Below are 24,195 nucleotides of genomic sequence, written 5' to 3' on the forward strand. Positions count from 1 at the left end.
AATGCAAAGGGAGGAAAATTTAATAAAGCAAATTAGAAATCAGACCCAGGAGCATATAAAGAGATTGTATAATGTGTTGCTTGAAATAGATTCGGAAAAGGATTTGGTAAAGGATTGTATGATAAAATGGGCACAGAATATTCAGGAACCAATAATGTTGGAAACATGGGAGAAAATTTGGGTTAGAAATGTTAAGTTTACACAAGCACAGAATTTAAGGAAAATTTTTATAAGATGTTTTATAGATGGCACTTAGATCCCAAAAAATTATCATGTATGTATCCTAATATCCAAGCGAAATGTTGGAGGTGTGATTGTGATGATGCTACATATTTTCATATTTGGTGGACTTGCAAGAAAATTAAGGTCTTTTGGATAAGAATTTGGTGGATTATTCAAAATGTACTGAAGAAGAAGATAAAGTTCCTGCCACAATTTTTCCTTTTGGGAATTATAACGGATTGTACAGGGATTGAGACTAAATTGATTCTGAATTTAATAACAGCAGCAAGACTGTTGATTGGACAATACTGGAAGAAGAAGAGATACCTACAATAGAAGAATGGATATTGAAAGTTATTAATTTGGCTGAGATGGCTAAAATCTCAGCGTTTTAAAAGACAATACGCAGGAAAAATATTTAATTGAATGGAAAAATGGATTGATTATCTACAAAACAGATATCAGATTAAGAAATATCAGATTGCCTTTGAATAATTAGAAAGTTATTTTATGTAATGGGAGGGGTTGGGAGATGAAAAGCTTTGGATGTGGTTATTTGGATTGGAAGGAAAATTTTATTCTATGCTTGGTTTATGTATAACAATACCTTGTGATTGACCGGGAAGCCGGGGAGGGGAAGGGGTTTTTGGGGGAGGGAAAAGGGGGAAAAATGTTTTTGTTTTTTAAAACTCTTTCCATAAAAAAAATAAAAATAAAAAAAAAAGATACTGCATGTGGAAATGCAGAGGAGAAAATTTGCAGGAAACAGTTTCCTTCAAGTCCAACTTCTGCCTTGACAGAACTCTGGAGAGGAGGAGTGGGTGGCGGGGGAGCTGCGTGAGGTAAGACTGCCCCCAAAGGACAGCATCCTTATCATACACAATTGGAAATGGGGATTCCCTTTCGAGAATAGCCAGCCTCCCTGCTGGCCTGGGGAACACTGCTCTCCTGCTGTTGTGGCCCGGCGGCCAGCAGAGCTGGCAACAGACAGCGAGGAGGTTGGGGAGGAAAATGGACCAGTCCTGGGGGCTGGGGAAAGCTTGGATGAGTGCTCTGCGTTGGAGGAAGAGAGGGAGATAGCAGCAAGGCTTAGGAACAGCTGGAGCCTGTTCCCAGTGTGTGCATGCATAGAGCTGCCAGAAGACAAGAACAACTCAGAAAGCAGGGTCAACTTGGGAGTAAAGCCACACCTTGGAGATGATTGGCCCCTCCAATAGGAAGCAAAAGAGGAGCGAATGAGGAGGGGGCTTTTGCAGGAAACAGTTCGTTCATTCGGTAGGTTCAAGAGTGGAAAATTCTGCTCATGACACTAAGCGATTCTGTGCCAAGTTTTACTCTGCGTTTGGAAACAAGTTACATGGCAGCTTGCCAAACGATAAGGTGTGTTGATAAATATTCCTTTGAAAAACTGGACAAACCTTGCTGACTGTGAATGAAAGTAATTCACAGTCATGAAAATAAAAGAGGTTTTGCCCAGACCAATTGCTGCTTCCTGCTTTTTAAGGGAGCCTAGGTCAGAACACCTGCCACCTCCACTTGCTCTCCAGAGATCTGTCAAGGCAGAACTTGGATTCAGAGGAAACTGCTTCCTGAAAACTTTCTCCTCCATGCTTCCACATGCAGCATCGTCCTCCATTTCCTGCTTTGCTGGGAGGGGTCACCGGACAGGGAAACAATGTCCAGCAGTGTCTGGGATTGGGAGAAGAATATCTCCTTTGGCATGCTGTTCATAGGCACACACACAAACACACAATTCCAAGCTTGGAGACTTTCATCCACCTCTAAGCTTGCAAACTGCCAATCATGCCTGGGCTTGGGGAGAAGGCCCTCTCCTTCCTCTATGGATAAAAGTCCCAAAACTTAGAATGCAGTATGTGTGTGTGCGTGCATTTGTCCCCACGTCGAGATAGCCAGTGCAACTTGTTCCACCCCAACCCAGGTGTCCTGAGTCAGCCGCGTCCAGTAAGCAGCATCTAGCTGGCCATGCCCACTCAGCTACACCCACCTAGTTGCAGTGACCTGGCTGTGACCACCAGTCACGCCTACCCAGCTATGCTCACTTGGCTGCGTGAGTCGTCATAGTCTTACATGCACCTTGCCTTTTTAGGGCAACCATAATGCTGATGTGGCCCTTTCTGAAATTGAGTTTACCATCCCTGTTTTAGATCATTGAGTTTTTCTTTGAAATCTCTGTAAAGGTAATCCTCAATTTGCAACAACTCATTTAGTGACTGTTCAAACTTTCAATATCACTGAAAAAAGTGACATGACTGGTTTTCATACATGGATCATTGTGGCATCCCCATGGTCACCTGATCAAAATTCAGATGCTTGGCAACTGACACACGTATGATGGTTGCAATGTTGTAGGGCCATTTGATCATCTTTTGCTACCTTCTGGCAAGCAAAGACAATGGGGAATCAGATTCACTTAGCAACCATGTTACTAACTTAACAACTGCAGTGATTCAAGAAAGGTAGTAAAATGGGGCAAAATTCACTTAACAAATGTCTCACTTAGCAACCGAAATTGTGATTGTAAACCGTGAACTACCTGTATTCAGAAACATTTTCTTTTCTGTAACAATGTATTTATATGCAGTGATTTTCAGCTGCTAAATTTGTGAAACTATTTGATATACTGTACAGTAAAATGTTTAATTTTTGTTTTTTGTTTTTTGTTAGGCTTTGAAAGTATTTTAGAAGGGCTTTATGGACCAAGGCTACGAAGAGACCTCAGTTTATTTGAAGGTAAATAACTATTAAAAAATCTAACATCTTAGTTGTGGGTTAAATGTTTAAAACATTTTTAACACTGAGAAATCTTACTGGATCATTTTAATGTAAATATTACAATTTAACATTGGTTCATGTTCACTTTCTTTCAAAGTTATTGCTTAAAATGGCAAACATGCAGTTAGATTTTTAATCTATGAAGTCCTTGAATTAAGTCAATCTAGAGTTTTCCGCATTTGGAATACTAAAACTCCTATTCCTTTCATTAGGAGTCTTAGAAAATGAAATATAGTAATAGCATTGAATTGTGTAGAAATTGATTAAACCTGAAAAGTACAATGATTTCATATCAATTTTCTCTTGTTTAATATGCCCTACAATGTAATTTGTTTCTTTTGTTTTTGTAAAAGAATGACATTTCTTTGAAACATAATAGGACAATTCTTTAATGAGAATTGATTTAGCTACCCAGAGTCAGTAGAATCAGACAAGACATTTTGGGGGTGGCTGAAACTTTAGAATTCTCAGTAGATATTTATATTTTAAGTGTTTCCCTGGGGACTACAATCTCCCAGACAGTATCATCTTGATCATTAGTGGTGTATGGTAAATATGACGTTCAGAGGCAGTTCAGAGCACAATAGCATAAAGCAGGGGTCCTCAAACTTTTTAATCAGGGGGCCAATTTACAGTCCCTCAGACTGTTGGGGGGCCAGACTGGCTGGGTGGGCGTGGCTAAGTAATCATGTGACTGGGTGGGTGTGGTTAGGTCATCATGTGACTGGGTGGGCGTGGCCAATTTAGCAGTCCATTTTGCCAGTTTAGCAGTCCATTAAACAATACACAGCAGCCCCCTTTCCTATTCTTTTTAATACTGCATTGAAGTTTTTGTTCCGTTTTTTTTTTTTTACCGGGGGGGAGAGGTTGGCAATGCCTGGGGAAGGAAAGGCATGCTTTCCACAGGTCTCATGGCTATATTTAAACAGCCATCTAATGTCATTGGTGTTGGGAAATTCATTGGTGAAGTGATAGTGACTGGATGTGAAATGTTCACTGGTGCAGCAACTGGAGTTGGTAAATTGACAGGTGTGGTGAATGTTAACAGAGAACTCATTAGCCTGGAGATGTTAACCATGCTCAAAACATTGGCTGGGCTTCTCATATTTATTGCAGCAGCCACAATGCGAGGAGCTGCTCCTTTGGTACTCGTCCCCTCCCCAATTGCCAGCAGCTGCGCTGCTTTTTCCGGGGAAGCAGCCATGTCCCAAGCGCATCCTTTCACAGCCCCTTCACAGGTCCCGTGTTTGTTCTGCTCCCCCAGGCCAATGCCCCCTCCCCTGCCTCACCCACCGCCAGGGCTTGTTCCAGGGTGGGCAGGCCCGTCATGCCGGTGGCGCCGAAGATGTTGATTTTCTTGCAGGCTGTCTGTGGCAGCCAGGCATCCAGTCACGCGGCTTCCCTTCATACCGTTGCTGTTGCTCGTCACTGCTCCAGCCTAGGGCCAAAGCAAGCCCTTCCGCCTAGAGCACTGCCCGGGGACGCAGGGCCAGCGGAAGGCAACTTTTCACTGCTTCGGTTCCCTCGGCAGATAGAGCACCTGTGAGGCTCAGCCAAGGCCAGTCATTCGAGGTCACAACAGAATAAGTAACCAAAGCCCGTCTGTGTCAGCTTGCCTGCCTCCCCTCCCTGGTTCTTGAAAGAGATACTCACCAGCCCTGCACGCCCGAGGGAAGCACCAGGTGGATGTTTTGAAAGGGGCGGGAGCAGTTTATGTAAGCCACGGGATACAGCCTGAGCCTCCTTGATCGGGGTACCTCCCTGGGAATTGCTTCCCAGCCTCGGCTGGGTCTTTGGAAAAACAGTACACTGCTGGAAGGGGAAGGGGAGAGGAGGAGGAGGAGGAGGAGGAGGAGGAGGAGGAGGAGGAGGAGGAGGAGGAGGAGGAGGAGGAGGAGGAGGAGGAGGAGGAGAGGCCTTACCTGGAGGCCAGCCAGCAGATAAAAGCTGCAAGGTTCTGCCATAGTTTTTTCAGATGAGCCGTCCCTGCATGGCTCTTGGGTCCCTACCCAAACTGGCCTGGAAGCAGCGCATCACCTTGCACCTATCCTTGTCCTCCTCCCGCCTGGCTGCCAGCTCCTTGACACAAGCAGAGGCTGCTGGTTGGAGCAAGGGGAACTGCAGTGCTGGGCTCCCACAGCTGTGAGTGCCAAGGCATAACTAGAATTAGAAGAAAAGGCTGCACGGCTGTGGCGGAAAGAACCAGAGCAACACCCGGCAGCTTGGATGAGAAGGCATGATCCTATCTTTCATAGTTTACCACATTGGCTGGGGTATTAGAACCTGCAGTTTAACACCTGAAGGATCAACATCGCCAATTCCTTATTTAGAAAATATTGATGTTACTAAATTCTCAATGATGCCTGTAATGAGGAAATGGCTGGGGTATTGACAAGACAATCTCTGAGTTTTACTGGAGCCTGAATTCAGGGGACTTGGATGTTCTGGAAATAATGATTGGAGTAATGCTAGAGGAAAACCTGTGATGATTCTGAATGAAGCTAACTAGGATATGTTTCAAATTTTCTCCCTTTGTGTATGAATACTATTTGCCATGTAGTTTTTCAGCATAGTTGGTATCACAATGGTCTGTATCATGAGCCTCAGACAGTGATAAAAGATCCTTCATAGTTTTCTGTGACCAGAAACACATTCTGTGAATACATAATGTGTTAATTGGAAATGGCACTGATAATGATTTTGGATAATTTGTGAGAAATATATCATAAGCTGATATATTTCATTGCTTTTCCTTGTTACTTATTGTAGACAAATAAATAGGAGTGGAAGAGCAGTTCCACTAATGTTTTATAAAAGCCTTTCAACCTCCACTACTACAGTTCCCAGAATTTAGCTATGTTCCATTCTAACGCATGGCAGTCAAACATGTAGTGGCATCTTGATTCCAAAGACTTTGAGTTGAAGGAAATTGTCCAATTCTATATTACCAATTTCTGATCCATTTGGGTATTAGTTATTAAAAATTAAGCAATCTTTCTATTTTGACTGAACTCTCAGATTTTAATTCTTTATGCATCAGTCCTTAATTAATCAAACAGCATTTGTATTCTCAAAATAGAAATTTTAGCAGCTTTGGAACAATCTCAGGATTTGCAGAAGAATAAATTTTTATATCAGGCAGAAATATTTTATTTGGGTTTTTTTTTTTTTTGAGTTACTGTACTTTAGTGGCAATAGATTAATGATCTGACTGAGTCTTAATAGTATGATTTATGCAGGATTTGAAAAAGTTACTTGCCAATGGCAGTGACATTTATTGAACATGGCAAGCCATCAAAACTTTGGAATACGGAGTCAGATAGGAAAACCTGCTATTGCCTGCCTTGGAATAGGAGCAGTCAAAGGATGTAGATTCTTGGGGTAGTCTTCAAGTGGCTGTATTTCCCCTAAATAAGTCCTGTGAGAAAGGAATCTGGTGAGCTTGCTTAAAAGCACTCAAGGTATTTGTGACAACCTTCTCCTTCAATCACTTGGTTTGGTTCGATGAATCTTCTAGTCCTAAATGGGGTTGCATTGCCCCAATCAGAACTAGTGTAATCTGGGTTGACTGTCATTTCCAGCTCGAGGAGCAGATGGCAGAGGATCAGCCTATATGGGAGTTGTGCCCATGCTTAGACAGAGAGTCCCTCCTTCCAGTCACTCTTCACCACCTTGCAGATATATGGTTACAGTAGATTGTATATGGGGTTATTCTTAAAGAGATAATCAGAAGCTACAGGTGGTGCAAACATCTGCCCATGTAATACCTATGCTGCATTAGCTGTTTTAATCAGCTTTCAGGTGGAATTCAGGGTCCTTGTATTACGTTTAAAACCATATATGGCAAAGAACTAATTATCAAAATGCTCATCTGTCTCCCATAGAGTCTGCCCATTCCATACAATCTAACAGAGTTGGCTTGTTTTGGGTTTTATTAATTAAACAACCAGGACCAGGAAGCAATCCTTCCCTATTGCTGCACCTGCCGTCTGGATCAGGGTTTCCCTGGATACTTGTATGGCTACCCATGTTTAAATGGCCTTTAAGTTTTGGCTCATCCCCCAGGCCTTGGGTTAGTGCAGGGGTCCCCAACCTTTTGGACCTCAGGGACCACCAAGTCCATAATTTTAAATCCTGCGGACCACTAATACAAATCCAGTGCGCTGCTTGCTAAAGTGCCTGGACTCCCAGTGATGGGATGGGGTCCTTCGGGCACTGTCCCTCCTCTATCTTTCTCTCTTTCTCCCCCCTCCCCTCTCTCTCCCACTCTTTCTCTGTCATTCTCTCTTTCTCTCTCCTCCTCTTTCTCTCTCTCTCTCCCCACCCATCTCTTTCTCTCTCATTTTTTCTCTTTCTCTCTCTCTCCACTCTCTTTCTCTCTCCCCCCCCCACTCTTTCTCTCTCTCTCTGATTCTGATTCTCCGCACGTCCCTTTCAGAGCCAGGCAGCTTCAAGCAAGAGCTGTGAAGAGAGCAGCCTCCCCGAGTGACATCCCGGGGAGGCGAGCAAGCCAGGCGGCAGAGCATCCTTTGAGTAAGCAGCCCAGAGACTGCTTACCCAGACCCAGAGAAGGAGGAGGAGGTTGGCAGAAGCGGGAGGGGGGCAGAGTGCTCTGGAGAAACAAGGCGCGGCGGGAAGGATCGCGATCGCTGCCTGCTGCGCCGACCTCGTGAAATTGAGGTGGGGAATGTCGATACTTAAGACATCCCCCTTCGGCCCTACCCCCGCACTTCTTCCAAGAAGGCGGTGCTCTCATTCTCTCTCATTCTATCATTCTCTTTCTCTCATTCTGATTCTCTCTCATTCTCTCTGTCTCTGTCGTGTCCCACTCCTCCGCTGACGGCCGGGTCAGGGAAATCCGAATCAGGCTTGCCTCTGCAGCTCTGCCCAAAGTCCTAGCAAAGTCCTCAGAGCAGGCAGGAGACCAGTAAGTGACTTCAGCAAGATAAGTTCGACTTTTGCCTGACTCAGAGACTGCCAGAAAGTAGATCCTTTATATAGGCCATGGGGTGTGGCTCCATGACTCAGCACTCATTAAGGCCTGCCCCTCCCTTCCTTCTGTTGCCTCCGCCTCTCCAGTCTTCTGATGCGAGGATTACTCCAATCAGCTGTTGTTGGGAGTAAACCCTCCTCAGGCTCACCTGCTGTGGAGGAGGGAGGGTCTAGCTGCTCCGTTTGCCTGGGCATGGAGTCAGGGCTGGGGCAGGAGATGCTCCTTCTTCTGCAGTTTGTGTGGGCATGGAGCCAGGACTTGGGCGGAGGCATACATTCCTCAGTGTTCGGGAGCAGGTAAGAAGGCCCGGCTGCTCTGAGGCGGGCAAGACACAACAGTCTCTTTCCTCTCTCTTTCATTTTTCTCTTTCTCTCATTCTGATTCTCTCTCATTCTGATTCTCTCTCATTCTCTCTCTTTCTCTCATTCTCTCCCCTCTCTTTCTCTCTCTCTTTCTCTCTCCCCTCTTTCTCTCTCTCTCTCCCCATCTCTTTCTCTCTCATTTTTCTCTTTCTCTCTCTCTCCTCTCTCTCTCTCTCCCCCACTCTTTCTCTCTCTCTCTGATTCTGATTCTCCGCACGTCCCTTTCAGAGCCAGGCAGCTTCAAGCAAGAGCTGTGAAGAGAGCAGCCTCCCCGAGTGACATCCCGGGGAGGCGAGCAAGCCAGGCGGCAGAGCATCCTTTGAGTAAGCAGCCCAGAGACTCCGGGAGAAGGAGGAGGAGGTTGGCAGAAGCGGGAGGGGGACAGAGTGCTCTGGAGAAACAAGGCGCGGCGGGAAGGATCGCGATCGCTGCCTGCTGCGCCGACCTCGTGAAATTGAGGTGGGGAATGTCGATACTTAAGACATCCCCCTTCGGCCCTACCCCCGCACTTCTTCCAAGAAGGCGGTGCTCTCATTCTCTCTCATTCTATCATTCTCTTTCTCTCATTCTGATTCTCTCTCATTCTCTCTGTCTCTGTCGTGTCCCACTCCTCCGCTGACGGCCGGGTCAGGGAAATCCGAATCAGGCTTGCCTCTGCAGCTCTGCCCAAAGTCCTAGCAAAGTCCTCAGAGCAGGCAGGAGACCAGTAAGTGACTTCAGCAAGATAAGTTCGACTTTTGCCTGACTCAGAGACTGCCAGAAAGTAGATCCTTTATATAGGCCATGGGGTGTGGCTCCATGACTCAGCACTCATTAAGGCCTGCCCCTCCCTTCCTTCTGTTGCCTCCGCCTCTCCAGTCTTCTGATGCGAGGATTACTCCAATCAGCTGTTGTTGGGAGTAAACCCTCCTCAGGCTCACCTGCTGTGGAGGAGGGGGAGGGGTCTAGCTGCTCCGTTTGCCTGGGCATGGAGTCAGGGCTGGGGCAGGGAGATGCTCCTTCTTCTGCAGTTTGTGTGGGCATGGAGCCAGGACTTGGGCCGGGAGGCATACATTCCTCAGTGTTCGGGAGCAGGTAAGAAGGCCCCGGCTGCTCTGAGGGCGGGCAAGACACAACAGTCTCTTTCCCTCTCTCTTTCATTTTCTCTTTCATTCTGTCTCTCTCTCTTTCATTCTCTGTCTCTTTCTTTCTCTTTCTCTCATTCTCTCCCCCCTCTCTTTCTCTCTCTCTTTCTCTCTCCCCCTCTTTCTCTCTCTCTCTTTCATTCTCTCTCTCACTCTCTGTCATCTCATGAGCCAGCCAGTGTCTTGGGGTTGAGAGGAAGTCAAGCGTCTCCCCGAGAGATTGAGGTGCAGGAGCACCAACAAGGGCCGGAAGAAACAGCCACGAGATCCAGCTCCCGCTCTGGAATATGGAGCGAATCTCCATTCCCCCCCTTCCCTTGCCATGCGAGGAGTGACTGGGAAGGGAGGGCGAGGGGCGGGGACAGCCACTGGTTGGTTCAGCCTACAGGAAGCTACAACAGGGGGAAGAAACAGCCCGGGGTTCCCATAAGAAACCCACCCGTTGCTTTGACCTGCCTGCACTGCCACCCCCCCTTGCACCATTATCTCATTCCAGCCGGCGAGGGCTGTGCTGCAAAGTTACAAATTGCCCGAACCTGCCTCAACAGCAGAGATTTACAGCCCCATCATGAGCTGCCTGGCCAGTCCCATCTTCCAGAGCTCTAGTTACAGGACTGGCCATTGCTTATCCAGGAGCAGCTCCTCCACCCGGTGCACCACAAACCACCAACATTTTCTCATGGACCACCAGTGTCCAGGGACCACCAGTTGGTGACCACTGGTTTAATGAATAGGTGACCTATCTCAATTGGAGGACGGAGCAGATGTTCTTTTTGATTTATTCCCTGTGGTTGACTCCTGTTCTGTTCTGTGATACTGTTTTCTATCTATTTTTAGTTGTGAACCTGTCTGGAATTGTCAGGAGGTATCAGGATGCCTAGAAATTTGATGAGTAAATAACTAAATGGAGGCCTGTCTATTGAAAAGAAACTCAGTATTTGATATAGTCAATTAAAATTAAAGACTCTTGCATGAGTTTGTAATTTAATTTTCATATAAATTCAGAAAAGAAGGATCTGAAAGGAAGAACAAACACACAACTATCCTTAAAAAAGGAATTTTTATTGTGGTCACTAAGCAGAATTGATAACAGAAGCACACTAAAAATTAAAGTATGAAAAATGTCAAACAGAAAAGGAATAATTCACATGGATCATTTTATACATGTGATGTCCAATTTGCAGTATGAAATGGTAGAGACTAGGACAGTGATGGCTAACCTTTTTGCCGTCATATGCCAAAAGCAGGGGGAGCACGGTGTGGAGGGTCGTGCACATGCGTGCCAACACTCATAATTGAATGCCCCACACACACTGCCCCCACGTATGCATGCGCGAACCCCCCGGACATGTGCGCATGAACCCCCTGTGCCCCATTTTGGGCCTAGCAAGCCTTTCTGAAGGCCGGAAATGGCCCATATCCAGACTCCCGGTAGGCCCGTTTTTCGTCCTCCCCAGGCTCCAGAGGCTTTCTTGGAGCCTGGGGAGGATGAGAATGGCCAGAAATGCAATTTTTTAAATCTCATTTTTGTCATAAAGTCATGGAAGTTATGCAATCTGGGCTGTATAGACGACATCAGAAAATAATGTCAAACTTTTTAGAAGTTTGGGAGAGTAATTTAAATAACAGACTTTATTGTTTTTTTTTAGGATCTTTTGCAAACATATTAATAAGCAGTATTTTTAATTCGGGTTTCATTTTTAAAGTCTCCTGTAGAAAGTAGGAAAAAGCATTTGGCCTGTGTAATCTTCCCTATGTCTAATCAGTTCTGTTAATTTTTTATTTATTTACTTATTTATTCATCAAATTTTAAAACTGCCCATCTCCCTCACAGAATACAAGTAATCCTAGAAAGTAATAGAGCCTGTCAATTACATTCGTAATCTGAGGATTCATTAATTGGATCACATTAAATGAATGTGACTCTTCTCTGCTTTACCCAATGCGTTCGTTAATCGAATGCATAGGTTGTTAAGTGCACATGAGGTATCTCAGGATGGGAAAAACCACGGTCGGAGCTAGTGCTTCTGACTACCCAAGGCCTCTCTTGACCCATTGAGATTTCTCATACTACACTCCCCCCCCTCCTACCCTACTGGGTCTCCACAGGCCCAGTGCCTGTGGAGACTCACCTTTCAGAGATCTGGATGATCAAGGGAGCGCTCTCCTCTTCAGACACTCTGTCACAGTTTAATTGTCCATTTCTGATGCTCCAAAATTGGAGTAGTGACAGAGTGGGACCAACCCACCCCACTTGGCTGACTCACCAAGGCTGCCTGCGCAGGACACCCGATCCGTTTTTGGAGCGCCAGGCATCCTTGGTGAGTCTGAAGGAGTATGATCTTGCACATCTTTAGGCCTCCGTTTTTCATGCCAAAAGCTTTTTCAAAGGGGACGGAGGCCTGAAGGAGCACGAGATTACACTTCAAAAATGTTCGTACCCCTTGCAAAAGCTTTTGGTACGGAGGCCTGAAGGAGCACAAGATCATGCCCCCGAAGGCTTCTGTTCTTCACACCAAAAGCCTTTTGCAAAGTGGACAGAAGAGTATATAAGAAGACAGCCACTTTTTTGCCACATGGCCCTGACTCTGCAGATCTTCGAAATGTAGTAAGCAATCAGTGATGAGATGGGGTGGGGGAATAGGTAGGGGCATTGTTGCAGCATCTGTGCGATCGGTTGTAAGGGTGAACTGCAGTGGTGCTGCAACATTCATATCTTTGGGATTGTCATAAGTACTTTTTGGGCAGTGTCATAAATTTGAATCATCGCTAAGTGAACTGTCATAACTGGAGAATTACCTGTACTTACTTCCACATAAATATGCAAAATAAATTTTCAGTTTGGATGAGTTCAAAGAACAGCTGATATAACATAGAGATTATTTTTGAGTTAAGTGTTTAAAAGATCAGAGCTTGAATCCCACTGTATCTCAGTGGGAAATCTTAACCTTTTTTTTGCTTCCATTGTAAGAATATAAAAGAAAATAATAAAAAAGGTCCTTGGGGGGAAAAGGACAGTATTCATATGTGTGCAGGCTAATTTTCAATTATGTATATTTTGTTGAAATGAAGTTTATATTTGTTATAGGATCTTTGTCAAAAAAATCTTCAAAGTTATAAAGTGCTTTATGCATTAAAATACATTTAGCACTTGGTATGGATGGATGGAAAGGAGATAGGAATATTTAGTTACTAAGCATAATCAATAGATAAAATAAGAACACAAATATGTATAATTTAATGTTTGTCATTATTGCATGGATTATTATTAGATGAAAAACACCACAAATAAGCTGTTAAATGATATAAGCCTTTTTTCCCCTTTTTTTTATGCTTTTAATGTAAAAAAGTTTAATAAAGTATATATACGCAAAAAAGAAAATAATCTATTATTTACTAAGCATAGAAAAATGAAATAAATCAATTTACTGTAACAGTAAGACTGTGTGCAGAGGACCTTGCATTTGTGTTAGCACATGGAATGATAGTTCTTAAGTTCTTTTAGTGTGTCATAGTTTATTTTATGAGTTAGTCTACTTGTAGGTGCTCACTTTCTTATGAAGATAAATTGGCCTTGTATTTGAATAAGAGAATGATCTGAAATTTTGAGCAGAACTATGTTTATCTTGATCTAGCATCCAGTTTCTTAGTCAAAGGATCTAAAACATCTCCTGCTTGGCTCATTTGTGGCAGGGAAGCAAATTTGAAATTGTGGTTACAGTTTAGGTGTTGGAATAATATTTAATTTTTGTCATCCTCTCTCTTCCCTTGCTCCTCTTCTCCAGACTGTGAACCAGAAGAAGTGACTGACTGGTCTATGGATGAAAAATGTTCCTTTTGTAATTTGCATAAAGAAATAGTCAGCGTAAGTATATGATCTTTTAACTCGTGACACACATTTTATACAAATTTCCAATGTTATGTAAACTATTATGCTGTATAAAACATAGATAAATATATATTATAATGGAACTTTTTTCTTGCTCACCTATATTAAGATTTGCTTTTACTTAGAAAATTGGGGGTTCTTTATTCATTTTAGGATCCTACAGTGGTTCTTGGTTCTTTGCAGTCAGCGCCTACAGAGGAGGCGTATCAGGGCCAGTCCAACACTGATAAAATTGAGTGCCAAGCAGAGAATTACCTAAATGCACTCTTTCGTAAGGAAGGTAAGACTTGACTTCATATTGTGATATATAGTGCTCAACAGAAATTCTACATAAAATTTAACTTTGTTTTTTGTTTAAAAAATCTTCTCCAGCTTTAGTTTAATTTCTGCAGGGTATTTTGCTCTTCGTATGCATTTAGTTTATGAGGAAATTAATTTTTAATTTTTAAAGAGAGAAAAACTGATTTATTTTCCAATTTTTAAAAATCTTGTAACATTTCAAGTAATTTAAACTGAGCACTAGTTTAGCTTAGTAATCTATATCTTTCCATGCTCATGTGCTGCACATAATATTTTGGAGTACAGTGAAGGAAAATTTGCAAGATATCTGTATCCCTACCTCACAGAATACTTGCAGGAAGCATGCATCCAGTTTTAGAGACAGTTGTTTTAAATTATCCTATAAAGAAAAAGATTCATTTTTGGGGGGTAATGATTAGTGTTTGAAGATGAGGAGGTATGAAATGAGTATTCTGTCCACAAACCTGGTTTGGTATATAAACTTGTTTCTGTTTTAACTTTGAGATGCAGTGTCCTTTATTGAGCTTGAGTTGTTAAGTCAAGCAACATTAAATTAACTGAATCTTAAAAATTTACATTTTAAGGTTGACAGTTTCTTCTTTGCATATTTAAAAAAAAACCAATGGTAATATATGGACATAAATACTCAGAAGAGTATTTAAATTTAATTCCATACTGCATGCACTATTAGGAGTGGGCTGGTGAGGTTCTTTTTGTGGTTTTGTTTTTTATATATAAATGCCTTTGGAATTAATCTCATAGAACATGGGGTAAAAAAATAAAACCAAATCTGTATAAATCATTAGGAAAAGGACATAGAACATTTATAGGGCTTTTACTCATAGATTATACAAAATAGTTTCCATATTGATTTCTGCATAACAAGCATCTCAAATGCTAATACCATCTACCCTTGGAGGTTCAAAGGTGTAACATTATATTCTTTTTAGTGCCAGAAAACAATCCTATGTATTCGTCCAGGAATTTTATATTTCAAATGTCATGTTATAGGGTTAATTTATGTTAATTTACCAACTCTATGTAATTTTTTACATTCTATCATGATGTCAGCTGGTTTGTTTTCTTCATAGTTTGCAAAATGTTTTGATAAGAGAAAAATGGAAAAGGATTTTAAATAAAGAAGCATAAAATTAATGCAATTTTATCATGAAAAAATATCAAGACTTAAAACTGAGTTGAAATACTTTGAGCTACATTTTTATGGCAAACAGGTAATATTATCCTATTTGCCATAACTGAAGTCAAATTCTTAGTTCCAAAGTTTTATTTTTATACTCTATACCAGGGATCTCCAACCCCTGGACCGCAGACTGGCAATTTCTGGGGGTGCCAGAAATTGGTCCACGCAAACAAGCAAAGCCCCTGGTCCCTGGCACCCAAATGGTTGGTGAGCCACTGCTTTATGATATACATAAGATACACAGGTAGTCCACAGGTAGTCCTTGTTTAGCAGCCACAAGAGGGACCAGTAATTGTAGAGCTAAGCTTTGAAGTTGCCAAACAAAAAATAATATCACAATAGGCTTGCAATTTCGTTTCCCATTTAGTCATTAAGCGAGTCACTATAGTTGTAGGCAAAACATTGCGTAACTGCTACTTACAATTTCACTTTATTCATTTATTTAGTTAGATTTTTATCCCACCTTTATTAATTTGTAAGTAAGAGGGCAAACATACATAATATTAATTCCTCCTCCTATTTTCCCTACTATAACAACCCTGTAAGGTGGGTTGGGTTGAGAGACAATGTCTGGCTCAAGGTCACCCAGACAACTTTCATGTTTAGAACTGTTTTCCATGAACTTGTCACAAGCTGGTTGGGAAGCATACAAATGGAGAGCATGTGGCTGTGGGACACTGCAACAATTGTAAACAGGAAAATTGGTTGCAAAACTAGTTTTTATTTATTTATTTAATGCTATTGTGACTTCAAATGGTCTCTAAACAAGGCAGTTGATAAGCTAGAATTACCTATACTCTATGGTATATTTACAAGAAAAAGTAAACCTCCAAAAAGTACCCACTTCTAATACAGTAGGAACTTTTCAGCTGGACTTCACAGAAGTTTAATTGGACTCCTCTACTCCTTGTGGTTTTCTACAACAATACAAGTTGTTTGATAGGCTGAAAAGTAAGCTCTTTTTGGCATGCAGTGTTTTAATTGTTGATGAAATTAGCTTTTGTGTTATTTTGTTTTGCTTTTTGTGAATGGTCCTGAAAAGCACAAAAGGAATTATAGGAATAAATCAGAATGCATTGATGGAGATTTGCACAAAGAACTGTGTTCTTTCAGCTACAAAAAAAATTAAACAATAAAATATCCAAAGAAGCTTCTTCTGAATTTGATGCAGTAAAACAGTTACATCTATGTTAATTTGGATCTTTCATATGGAATAAATTATAATTCAGACTCAATGAAATACTTGCTGGTGTATCGCCAAGCTGAAGTGGGCAAACATTTGGGTCTAAGAGATGAGGGCTACCAGGGGAGGTGGCAGAGACACAATTTGCTGCTGCCACTGTGCCAAACTCGAGCAAACGGTAGAACTTGGTGCAATGAGTGTGTGAAAATGAGATATGTCCAGCCTCCGCTGCCCACCTTGCCCACCACGCCTGAATGATCCGATCTGTTGCTGCCAAATGGCCCTTGGCAGTAGTGACACAGGGTGTGAAAATAGGCATCCGCCAGCTGCGCTTTGCACGGCCCACCTGCTTGCTCACTTGCCTGACCAGCTCTCCCTTTGTGGGAAGCTCCTAGCCATCGCTCTGCGCACTCGCCTGCTTGCCCGGCTCTCCCTCCAGGAGCCCATGGTGAACTGTCCCCATGGCGAATTGGCTGTGTTGATTTGTCCTGCGACGACCTGGCAGTAGTAAATTGGCAGAGGCAACTTGTTGGTAGCGAGATAGCCATGCCAAGATACCTGCGCTGATTTTTTCCTAGACCTGCTAAAACATATGAAGAACAGCTGCAGGATTAGATATTTCGAGTAGTGAAAAAAAGGACTGGGGTGACATGATAGCAGTGTTCCAATATTTGAGGGGCTGACACAAAGAAGAGGGGGTTCACCTGATTTTCCAAAGCACCAGAGGGCAAGACAAGAAGCAATGGATGAAGTTAACCAAGAAGAGAAGCAACCTAGAATTAAGGAGAAATTTCCTGACAGTGAGAACAATAAACCAATGGAATGGCTTATCTTCAGAGGTTGTGGGTGCTCCATCACAGGAGGCTTTTACAAAGAGACTGGACAGCCATTTGTCTGAAATAGTATAGGGTCTCCTGTTTAAGCATGGGGTTGGACAGGAGACCTCCAAGGTCCCTTTTGTTATTCTGTCTTGTTAAAGGTATGCTGGAATATATTTTAATGTGTACGTGAATGGTACTCTTTTCGTCCCACAGATCTTCCTCAGAACTGTGATCCTAACATTCCTCTAGTTGCTCAGGAATTAATGAAAAAGATGATCCGTCAATTTGCAATTGAATATATTTCAAAAAATAGTAAACTGCAAGAAAATCGAAATGGTTCGTCATATGAAATGAGTCTGATATGTAAAGATTTCCAAATGAACCAAACTGAAAATCCACTTCAGGAAGAACAAGATAGCCCTCTAGACCTCACTGTGAATCGAACACAGGATACTCAGCAAGGTAATCCTTTGGAATTGTTCATTTGATATTGTTGAAGATGAATGTATAATATATCTGAAAACAGTGTTGAAAATTTTGGTATTGCTGTTAGATTAGACTTGCGACTAGAAAATCTGTTTTGAATGCCTGTAGATTGCACTTAATGCCAACCAGGAACGTATGGATATGAATTTAGTGTAGCATTTTTTCACTCTGCTCACTGAATCTGCAGTTGAAATGATTGATGATTTTAGCTATGGGGTGAATTATTTCTGTGACTTTGAAATAATTGCTAAAGCAGTGAAATCTCTGTTAAAAACAATTGCTAACATTTTGGAACCAGATCTTTGCAGAGGTGATTGCTGTTTTCAGTGCTTTCATTAACTATACACTATGTGTACAATTATTAGACACGTATTTTGGAGGATTAATTTTATTATTGAACAACTACAGTGCTCTCAGTCAGTCCAAAATATTAATAAACCTTAAACCTGAATATTAAGGTAAAAGTGAGGTTTTGGCTTTCTTAGGAGAATATCTGCACAATTATTGCAGAATTGTGCAACTATTGTGCACAACTGTGCAACTAAGTGTGCAGAATTATTATGCAACTAAATGAAAAATGAACATTTGCCCATTTCACTTGTTTATTTTGCATCTGTTAAAATGAGAATAATAAACAAACAACTCAAAGTGTACAAATAAATATTTCTGACAATTCCCCCAAAAAAGTGACCAAAATAGCCACCCTTCTTTTCAATAACAGTCATAAGCCTTCCATTGATGGAATCTATCAGTTTCTTGATCTTTTGATGATCAACTTTTTGTGCAGCAGCAACCAGAGCCTCCCAGACACTGTTCAGAGAAGTGTACTGTTTTCCTTCACCGTAAATCTCCCTTTTAAGAAGGACTCACAAGTTCTCAATAGGGTTTAAGTCAGGTGAGGAAAGGGTTATGTCATTATTCTTTGATCCTTAAGGCCTTTGCTGGCTAGCCACGCAGTGGAGTACTTTGATGGATGCGACAGAGCATTGTCCTGCATGAAAATTACGGTCTTCTTGAAAGATGCAGACTTTTTCCTGTACCACTGCTTGACGAAAGTGTCTTCTAAAAACTGGAAGTAGGTTTTGGAGCTGATTTTGAGCCCATCTTCAATCCGAAAAGGTCCAACTAGCTCATATTTCATAATACCAGCCCATACTAATACCCCCCCCCCATGCATCTTAGTCAAAGTGAAACTCTGTACCCGTTACCGATCCAGCCATTGGCCCATCCATCTAGTCCGTCAAGAGTCACTCTCATCCAGTGGTGAAACCTGAACTGGCTTACTACCGGTTCGCTGGGTGCACAGTGCGCACTACGCACCAAATGTGAGGTGCGCATGCACACAGTGCATGCCAAAAGGAAGCATGGAGTAAGTAGAACAGCGCACGGGGGAGTGATCAGCTGTGGCGCACAATCTTTTTTTTTTTTTGCTTTTAAAAGCATTTTTATAACCTATTCAGCCAAATAGGTTGCAAAAAATGCTTTTAAAAGTAAAAAAAGGCTCTGACGATCACGTGGCTCAGCTGTGATCATCTAAGCCCTTTTTCTTTACCTTTTAAAAGCATTTTTTACAACCTATTCCTACCATTTGGACGGGAAAAGCGAGCGAGCTGGAAAGAAGCAGCAAGGGGTGACCAGGCGACTGGGTGGGCATAGGCTGGGGGCCCAGAGATTTTTGCTACCGGTTCTTCGAACCACCCACCACCGTCGCTACCAGATTGGCCAATCCGGCCCGAATCGGGAGCATTTCACCCCTGCTCTCATCTCATCAAGCCATAAAACCTTTGAAAAATCTATCTTCAGATGTCTATGGAGATTATCAGTCATCCAAAAGTATATTTGTCCCAAATGTACTTTTTTTTCTTTCAAGAGGCACTTTCTGTTTTTTCTTTGAAGACGTTTCGCTTCAGCTCTGACCATCCAGTCAGAGCTGAAGAAGCTTTTTTTTTTTTTTTTGTTTACATTTATACCCCGCCCTTCTCCGAAGACTCAGGGCGGCTTACAGTGTATAAGGCAATAGTCTCATTCTATTTGTATATTTTTTACAAAGTCAACTTATTGCCCCCCCAACAATCTGGGTCCTCATTTTACCTACCTTATAAAGGATGGAAGGCTGAGTCAACCTTGGGCCGGGCTCGAACCTGCAGTAATTGCAGGCTACTGTGTTCTTAATAACAGGCTTTTACCAGCGTGAGCTAAACCGGCCCCTTGGATGAAAAGCAAAACGTCTTTGAAGAAAAACCAGAAAGTCCAGTTGCCTCTTGAAAGATAAAGATAAATAAAGCACCTTTGGGACTGTCTTCAGATTTTTCTTGGCCAGTCTGGACATTTCAATTTATCATATTTTTTGTTCCATAAGATGCTCTGGACCATAAGACGCACTTAGCTTTTCGGGAGGAAAACAAGAAAACAAAAAATCTGCCTCTGCCTCCCAGCCCCAGCACATGGCTCATCAGGGCTCCACTCCATTGCTTCCACCACTGGTCAGCTGAGTGACAGCTGGATCCCAGCCTCCCATAGCCCCACCAATTGGGGCTGGCTGGCCAGAAATGGCACTATTGCTGCCTCCTCTGTGTCTGCTGCCTCTGCTGGGGAATGCTGGAGCCTTCGCCAGCATTCCCCAGATATTGCTGCCACTGATCGGCTGTTGTATTGGTCTCATGGAATACCACTGATCAGCTGTTCCAGGCGGCACCTATAGGCAGCAGCGATCCCCGCTGCCTGGAACAGCTGATCAGCAATATTCCGGGAGGCCGATCAAACCACCGATATTTATCTGAAATTATGCCAAGAATGGTATAAAGGATTATAATTTTTAATTGTTTTGGACCATATACACACATGAACACACTATTTAATTTTCATTCTGTTTTCTAATTGTCAGAAAAAAATAGGAAACATAGAAACAAAGTGCTCTTCAGTCAATGTTCATTTTCATCAAAGGAGAAGTGCAAGCTTTTGCAGAAAAAATCCTTGTTTCTACTATATTGCAGAAATTACAGTAGTCCTTGAGTTATGAATGTAATGCAGCCTGCCAATTACATTTGCAACCCAAAGATTCGTAGGAGTGACTTGACTACAGTCACTCCCTCCTTTCGCCCATGCACTCACTAATCGAATGTGTGGATTGTTAACTGCATATGAGGTATCTCAGTGTGGGGAAGGCCAAGGGGGGCCTAGCGATGGAACAGGCCACCTGCTTTAGATCACCCAAGACCTCTCCCGACCAACTGAGATACCTCATTCTCCCTCCCCTGGGGTCCTCACAAGTGCTCCCCCTCATCCTGCCCTGTTGGGTCACTTACCTTTTGAAATTCTGTGTCCTCTCCAGCCTCTCTGTTTCTTTGCCTGCTCCCTCCTTCCTCATTGACAAAGCACTTGAGGCAGCCTTTGCTGACACTTGAGGAGGCATTTGGTGATGAAAAAGGAGGTTCGGAGGGATGCCCACGCCCCTCCAGACTTCCTTTATCATTGCCTAAGCACTTGAGGAGGCCTTTGGTGATACTTGAGAAGGCCTTCAGCGACAAAAAAGGCCTGGAGGCATGCCTCTCCAGGCTGCCTTTCTTGTTGCCAAAGTGCTTGAGGAGGCCTTTGGCAACACTTCAGGTAGCTTTCAGTGATGAGAAAGGAAGCCCGGAGAGACGCGCACCCCCCTCTGTGCCTCCTTTCTCTTGGCAAAGTGCTTGAGGATTGCCTCCCTGTAGGCTTCAGCAGCCCTTTGTAAAAAGCCTTTGCTGGTAGGAACAGATCTTTGGAGGGATGCACCTGCCCCTTCCAAGCTCCACTGGTGCCAACAAAGGCATTTGCCGAACTACTACGACTGCGAGGTTCCCCCGCCTCGCAGGAATGGCCCTCCAAATTATCGAGGGCTTACCTTAACGAAGGGTCTTGGGACCCAGAGAGGTGGTATGCGGCCAAGAAGAAGTTGTGGGTTTTTTTAAATAAGGGTTTTTTAAGGGGGGGGTGGGATTTGACGGGTGGGGGCGAGAACCCGTTGGGGAGGGATCCAGCCCCTGTGCTAGTTCGTGACACTATTCCATCTTGTCTGAAGGCAGGGGGGGGAGGACGTTCCAGGTTTAGAGGGTTGTTCGATCTGTACGGTAAGTGGGAGAGGCAGATATGGCGGGGGGAGGGGCCGTATCGAGTTGAGGGAGCACGCGTTCAATGTTTGAGAGCGATCGCGTGCTCCGGCCCCTCAGTCCCTACCCGTTCCTCGGGTGGCCATGATCCTCAGAGCTTGGATCTTCGGCTGATGTTATGTAATGCTCGGTCCGTGGTTAATAAGGCTCCCCTGATCTGCGATCTTATTCAGGGGGACCTTATGGGCATTACGGAAACCTGGTTGGGCCCAGAGGGGGGGGTCCCCCTTGTTGAGATGTGCCCTCCAGGTTTCCGAGCATTTCATCAGCCGAGGGCCCAAGGTAGGGGTGGGGGGATGGCGGTTGTTATTAAGGAGGATCTAGAGCCGAGGGAGACCACTGTTCCTCAGATTGCCGGCTGTGAATCCCTCTATGTGCGGTGGGGCTATAGGAATCAGTTGGGCTTGGTGATCGCGTACCTGGCTCCTTGCTGCGTGACCACAGCGCTGCCCGAGCTGTTGGAGGTACTCGCGGCTGTGGCGGTTGAGACCCCCAGACTCATAGTCATGGGGGATTTTAACCTGCCATCAGTCGGCTTGTCATCGACAGCAGCTCGGGAGTTCCTGGCTTCCATGACGGCCTTGGACCTGATTCGAGTAAATGATGGCCCTACGCACACGGGGGGAGGCACGCTGGATCTGATTTATATCTCTGGACAGTGGTTAAATGATCTGGTGTTAGATGATTTAGTAACAGAACCAATGTCATGGTCGGATCATTTTCTCCTTCGCCTAGACTTCCGAACCGCCATTCACCACCGCAGGGAGACGGAACCTATACGGTGGTTCCGTCCCAGGTGCCTGATGGACCCCGAGAGGTTCCTGACGGAGCTTGGGCCATTCCCTGAGGAACTGGCCCACGGCACGGCTGAGGAACTGGTCGTGGCCTGGGAACAGGCCGGGGCCTTGGACCGTGTCGCGCCTTTGCGGCCTCTGACCCGGCGTAGGTCTCGTCCGGCCCCTTGGTTCTCCGAGGGGCTGAGGGAGATGAAACGCCGGAGAAGACGCCTGGAGAGCACCTGGAGGTCCAGTCGCTCCGAAGCTGATCGGACACTAGTTAGATCCTATTCTAGGACCTACCTAGTGGCAATGAGGGAAGCGAGGCGTTCTTACGCCTCCACCCTCATTGCGTCGGCAGATAACCGCCCGGCCGCCCTGTTTCGGGTGATCCGCTCTCTCCTACATCAGGAGGTGCGGGATGACCCTTTGCAGGGACGAGCCGAGGAGTTTAGTGGTTATCTATACGATAAAATCGCTCAGCTGAGGGACGGTCTGGACCGAATTTGGGATGATCCAAGCGAGGGAGAGGAGGCACGTCTTGTTGAGCCCATTTGGGATGAGTTTGACCCTGTGGCTCCCGAGGACGTCGACAGGTTGTTGGGGAGGCTTCACGGCACGACATGTTTACTGGACCCGTGCCCTTCCTGGCTGGTACTGGCCACTCAGGCGGTGACACGAGGCTGGCTCCAGAGGATTATCAACGCTTCTTTGTTGGAAGGGGTTTTCCCTGCTGCCTTGAAAGAGGCGGTGGTGAGACCCCTCCTTAAGAAGCCCTCCCTGGACCCAGCTATTTTGGGTAATTATCGTCCAGTCTCCAACCTTCGCTTTGTTGCGAAGGTTGTAGAGAGTGCCGTGGCGTGACAGCTACCCCAATACCTGGATGAAGACGTCTATCTAGACCCGTTCCAGTCCGGCTTCCGACCCGGATACAGCACGGAGACAGCTTTGGTCGCATTGGTGGATGATCTCTGGAGGGCTAGGGACAGGGGTTATTCCTCTGCCCTGGTCCTATTAGACCTCTCAGCGGCGTTCGATACCATCGACCATGGTATCTTGCTGCACCGGTTGGGGGGATTGGGAGTGGGAGGCACCGTATATCGGTGGTTCTCCTCCTATCTCTCCGACCGGTCGCAGACGGTGTTGACAGGGGGGCAGAGGTCGACCGCGAGGGGCCTCACTTGTGGGGTCCCTCAGGGGTCGATTCTCTCGCCCCTGCTGTTCAACATCTACATGAAGCCGCTGGGTGAGATCATCAGTGGTTTCGGGGTGAGATACCAGCAGTACGCTGACGACACCCAGCTGTACTTTTCCACCCCGGGCCACCCCAATGAAGTTGTTGAAGTGCTGTCCCGGTGTTTGGAAGCCGTACGGGTCTGGATGGGGAGAAACAGGCTCAAGCTTAATCCCTCCAAGACGGAGTGGCTGTGGATGCCGGCATCCCGATTCAGTCAGCTGCAGCCGCAGCTGGCTGTCGGAGGCGAGTTATTGGCTCCAAAGGATAGGGTGCGCAACTTAGGTGTCCTCCTGGATGATCGGCTGTCGTTTGAAGATCATCTGACGGCCGTCTCCAGGAGGGCCTTACACCAGGTTCGCCTGGTTCGGCAGTTGCGCCCCTTCCTTGATCGGGATGCCTTATGCACAGTCACTCATGCGCTCGTTACCTCTCGCTTGGATTACTGTAATGCTCTCTACATGGGGCTCCCCTTGAAGTGCACTCGGAGGCTTCAGTTAGTCCAGAATGCAGCTGTGCGGGTGATAGAGGGAGCTACACGTAGCTCCCATGTAACACCGCTCCTGCGCAGACTGCACTGGCTGCCTGTGGCCTTCCGAGTGCACTTTAAGGTGTTGGTTACGACCTTTAAAGCGCTCCATGGCTTAGGACCTGGGTACTTACGGGACCGCC

General features: G+C 44.7%; 1 protein-coding gene across 7 annotated transcripts in view; it reads left to right on the plus strand.

Moving 5' to 3' along the window:
• Window positions 1-24,195, plus strand: part of LCORL (ligand dependent nuclear receptor corepressor like) — a 247,014-nt gene that overhangs the window by 147,299 nt on the left and 75,520 nt on the right. For all 7 annotated transcript variants that reach the window (XM_058193338.1, XM_058193336.1, XM_058193332.1 and 4 more), the window contains exons 2-5: window positions 2,908-2,973; window positions 13,280-13,359; window positions 13,537-13,663; window positions 17,102-17,350. In XM_058193338.1, coding sequence (XP_058049321.1) covers window positions 2,908-2,973; window positions 13,280-13,359; window positions 13,537-13,663; window positions 17,102-17,350 — 522 coding nt within the window. The remainder of the gene's footprint in view (window positions 1-2,907; window positions 2,974-13,279; window positions 13,360-13,536; window positions 13,664-17,101; window positions 17,351-24,195) is intronic.

This window comes from Ahaetulla prasina, chromosome 8 (assembly GCF_028640845.1).
Source record: "Ahaetulla prasina isolate Xishuangbanna chromosome 8, ASM2864084v1, whole genome shotgun sequence".
Lineage (NCBI taxonomy): Eukaryota > Metazoa > Chordata > Lepidosauria > Squamata > Colubridae > Ahaetulla > Ahaetulla prasina.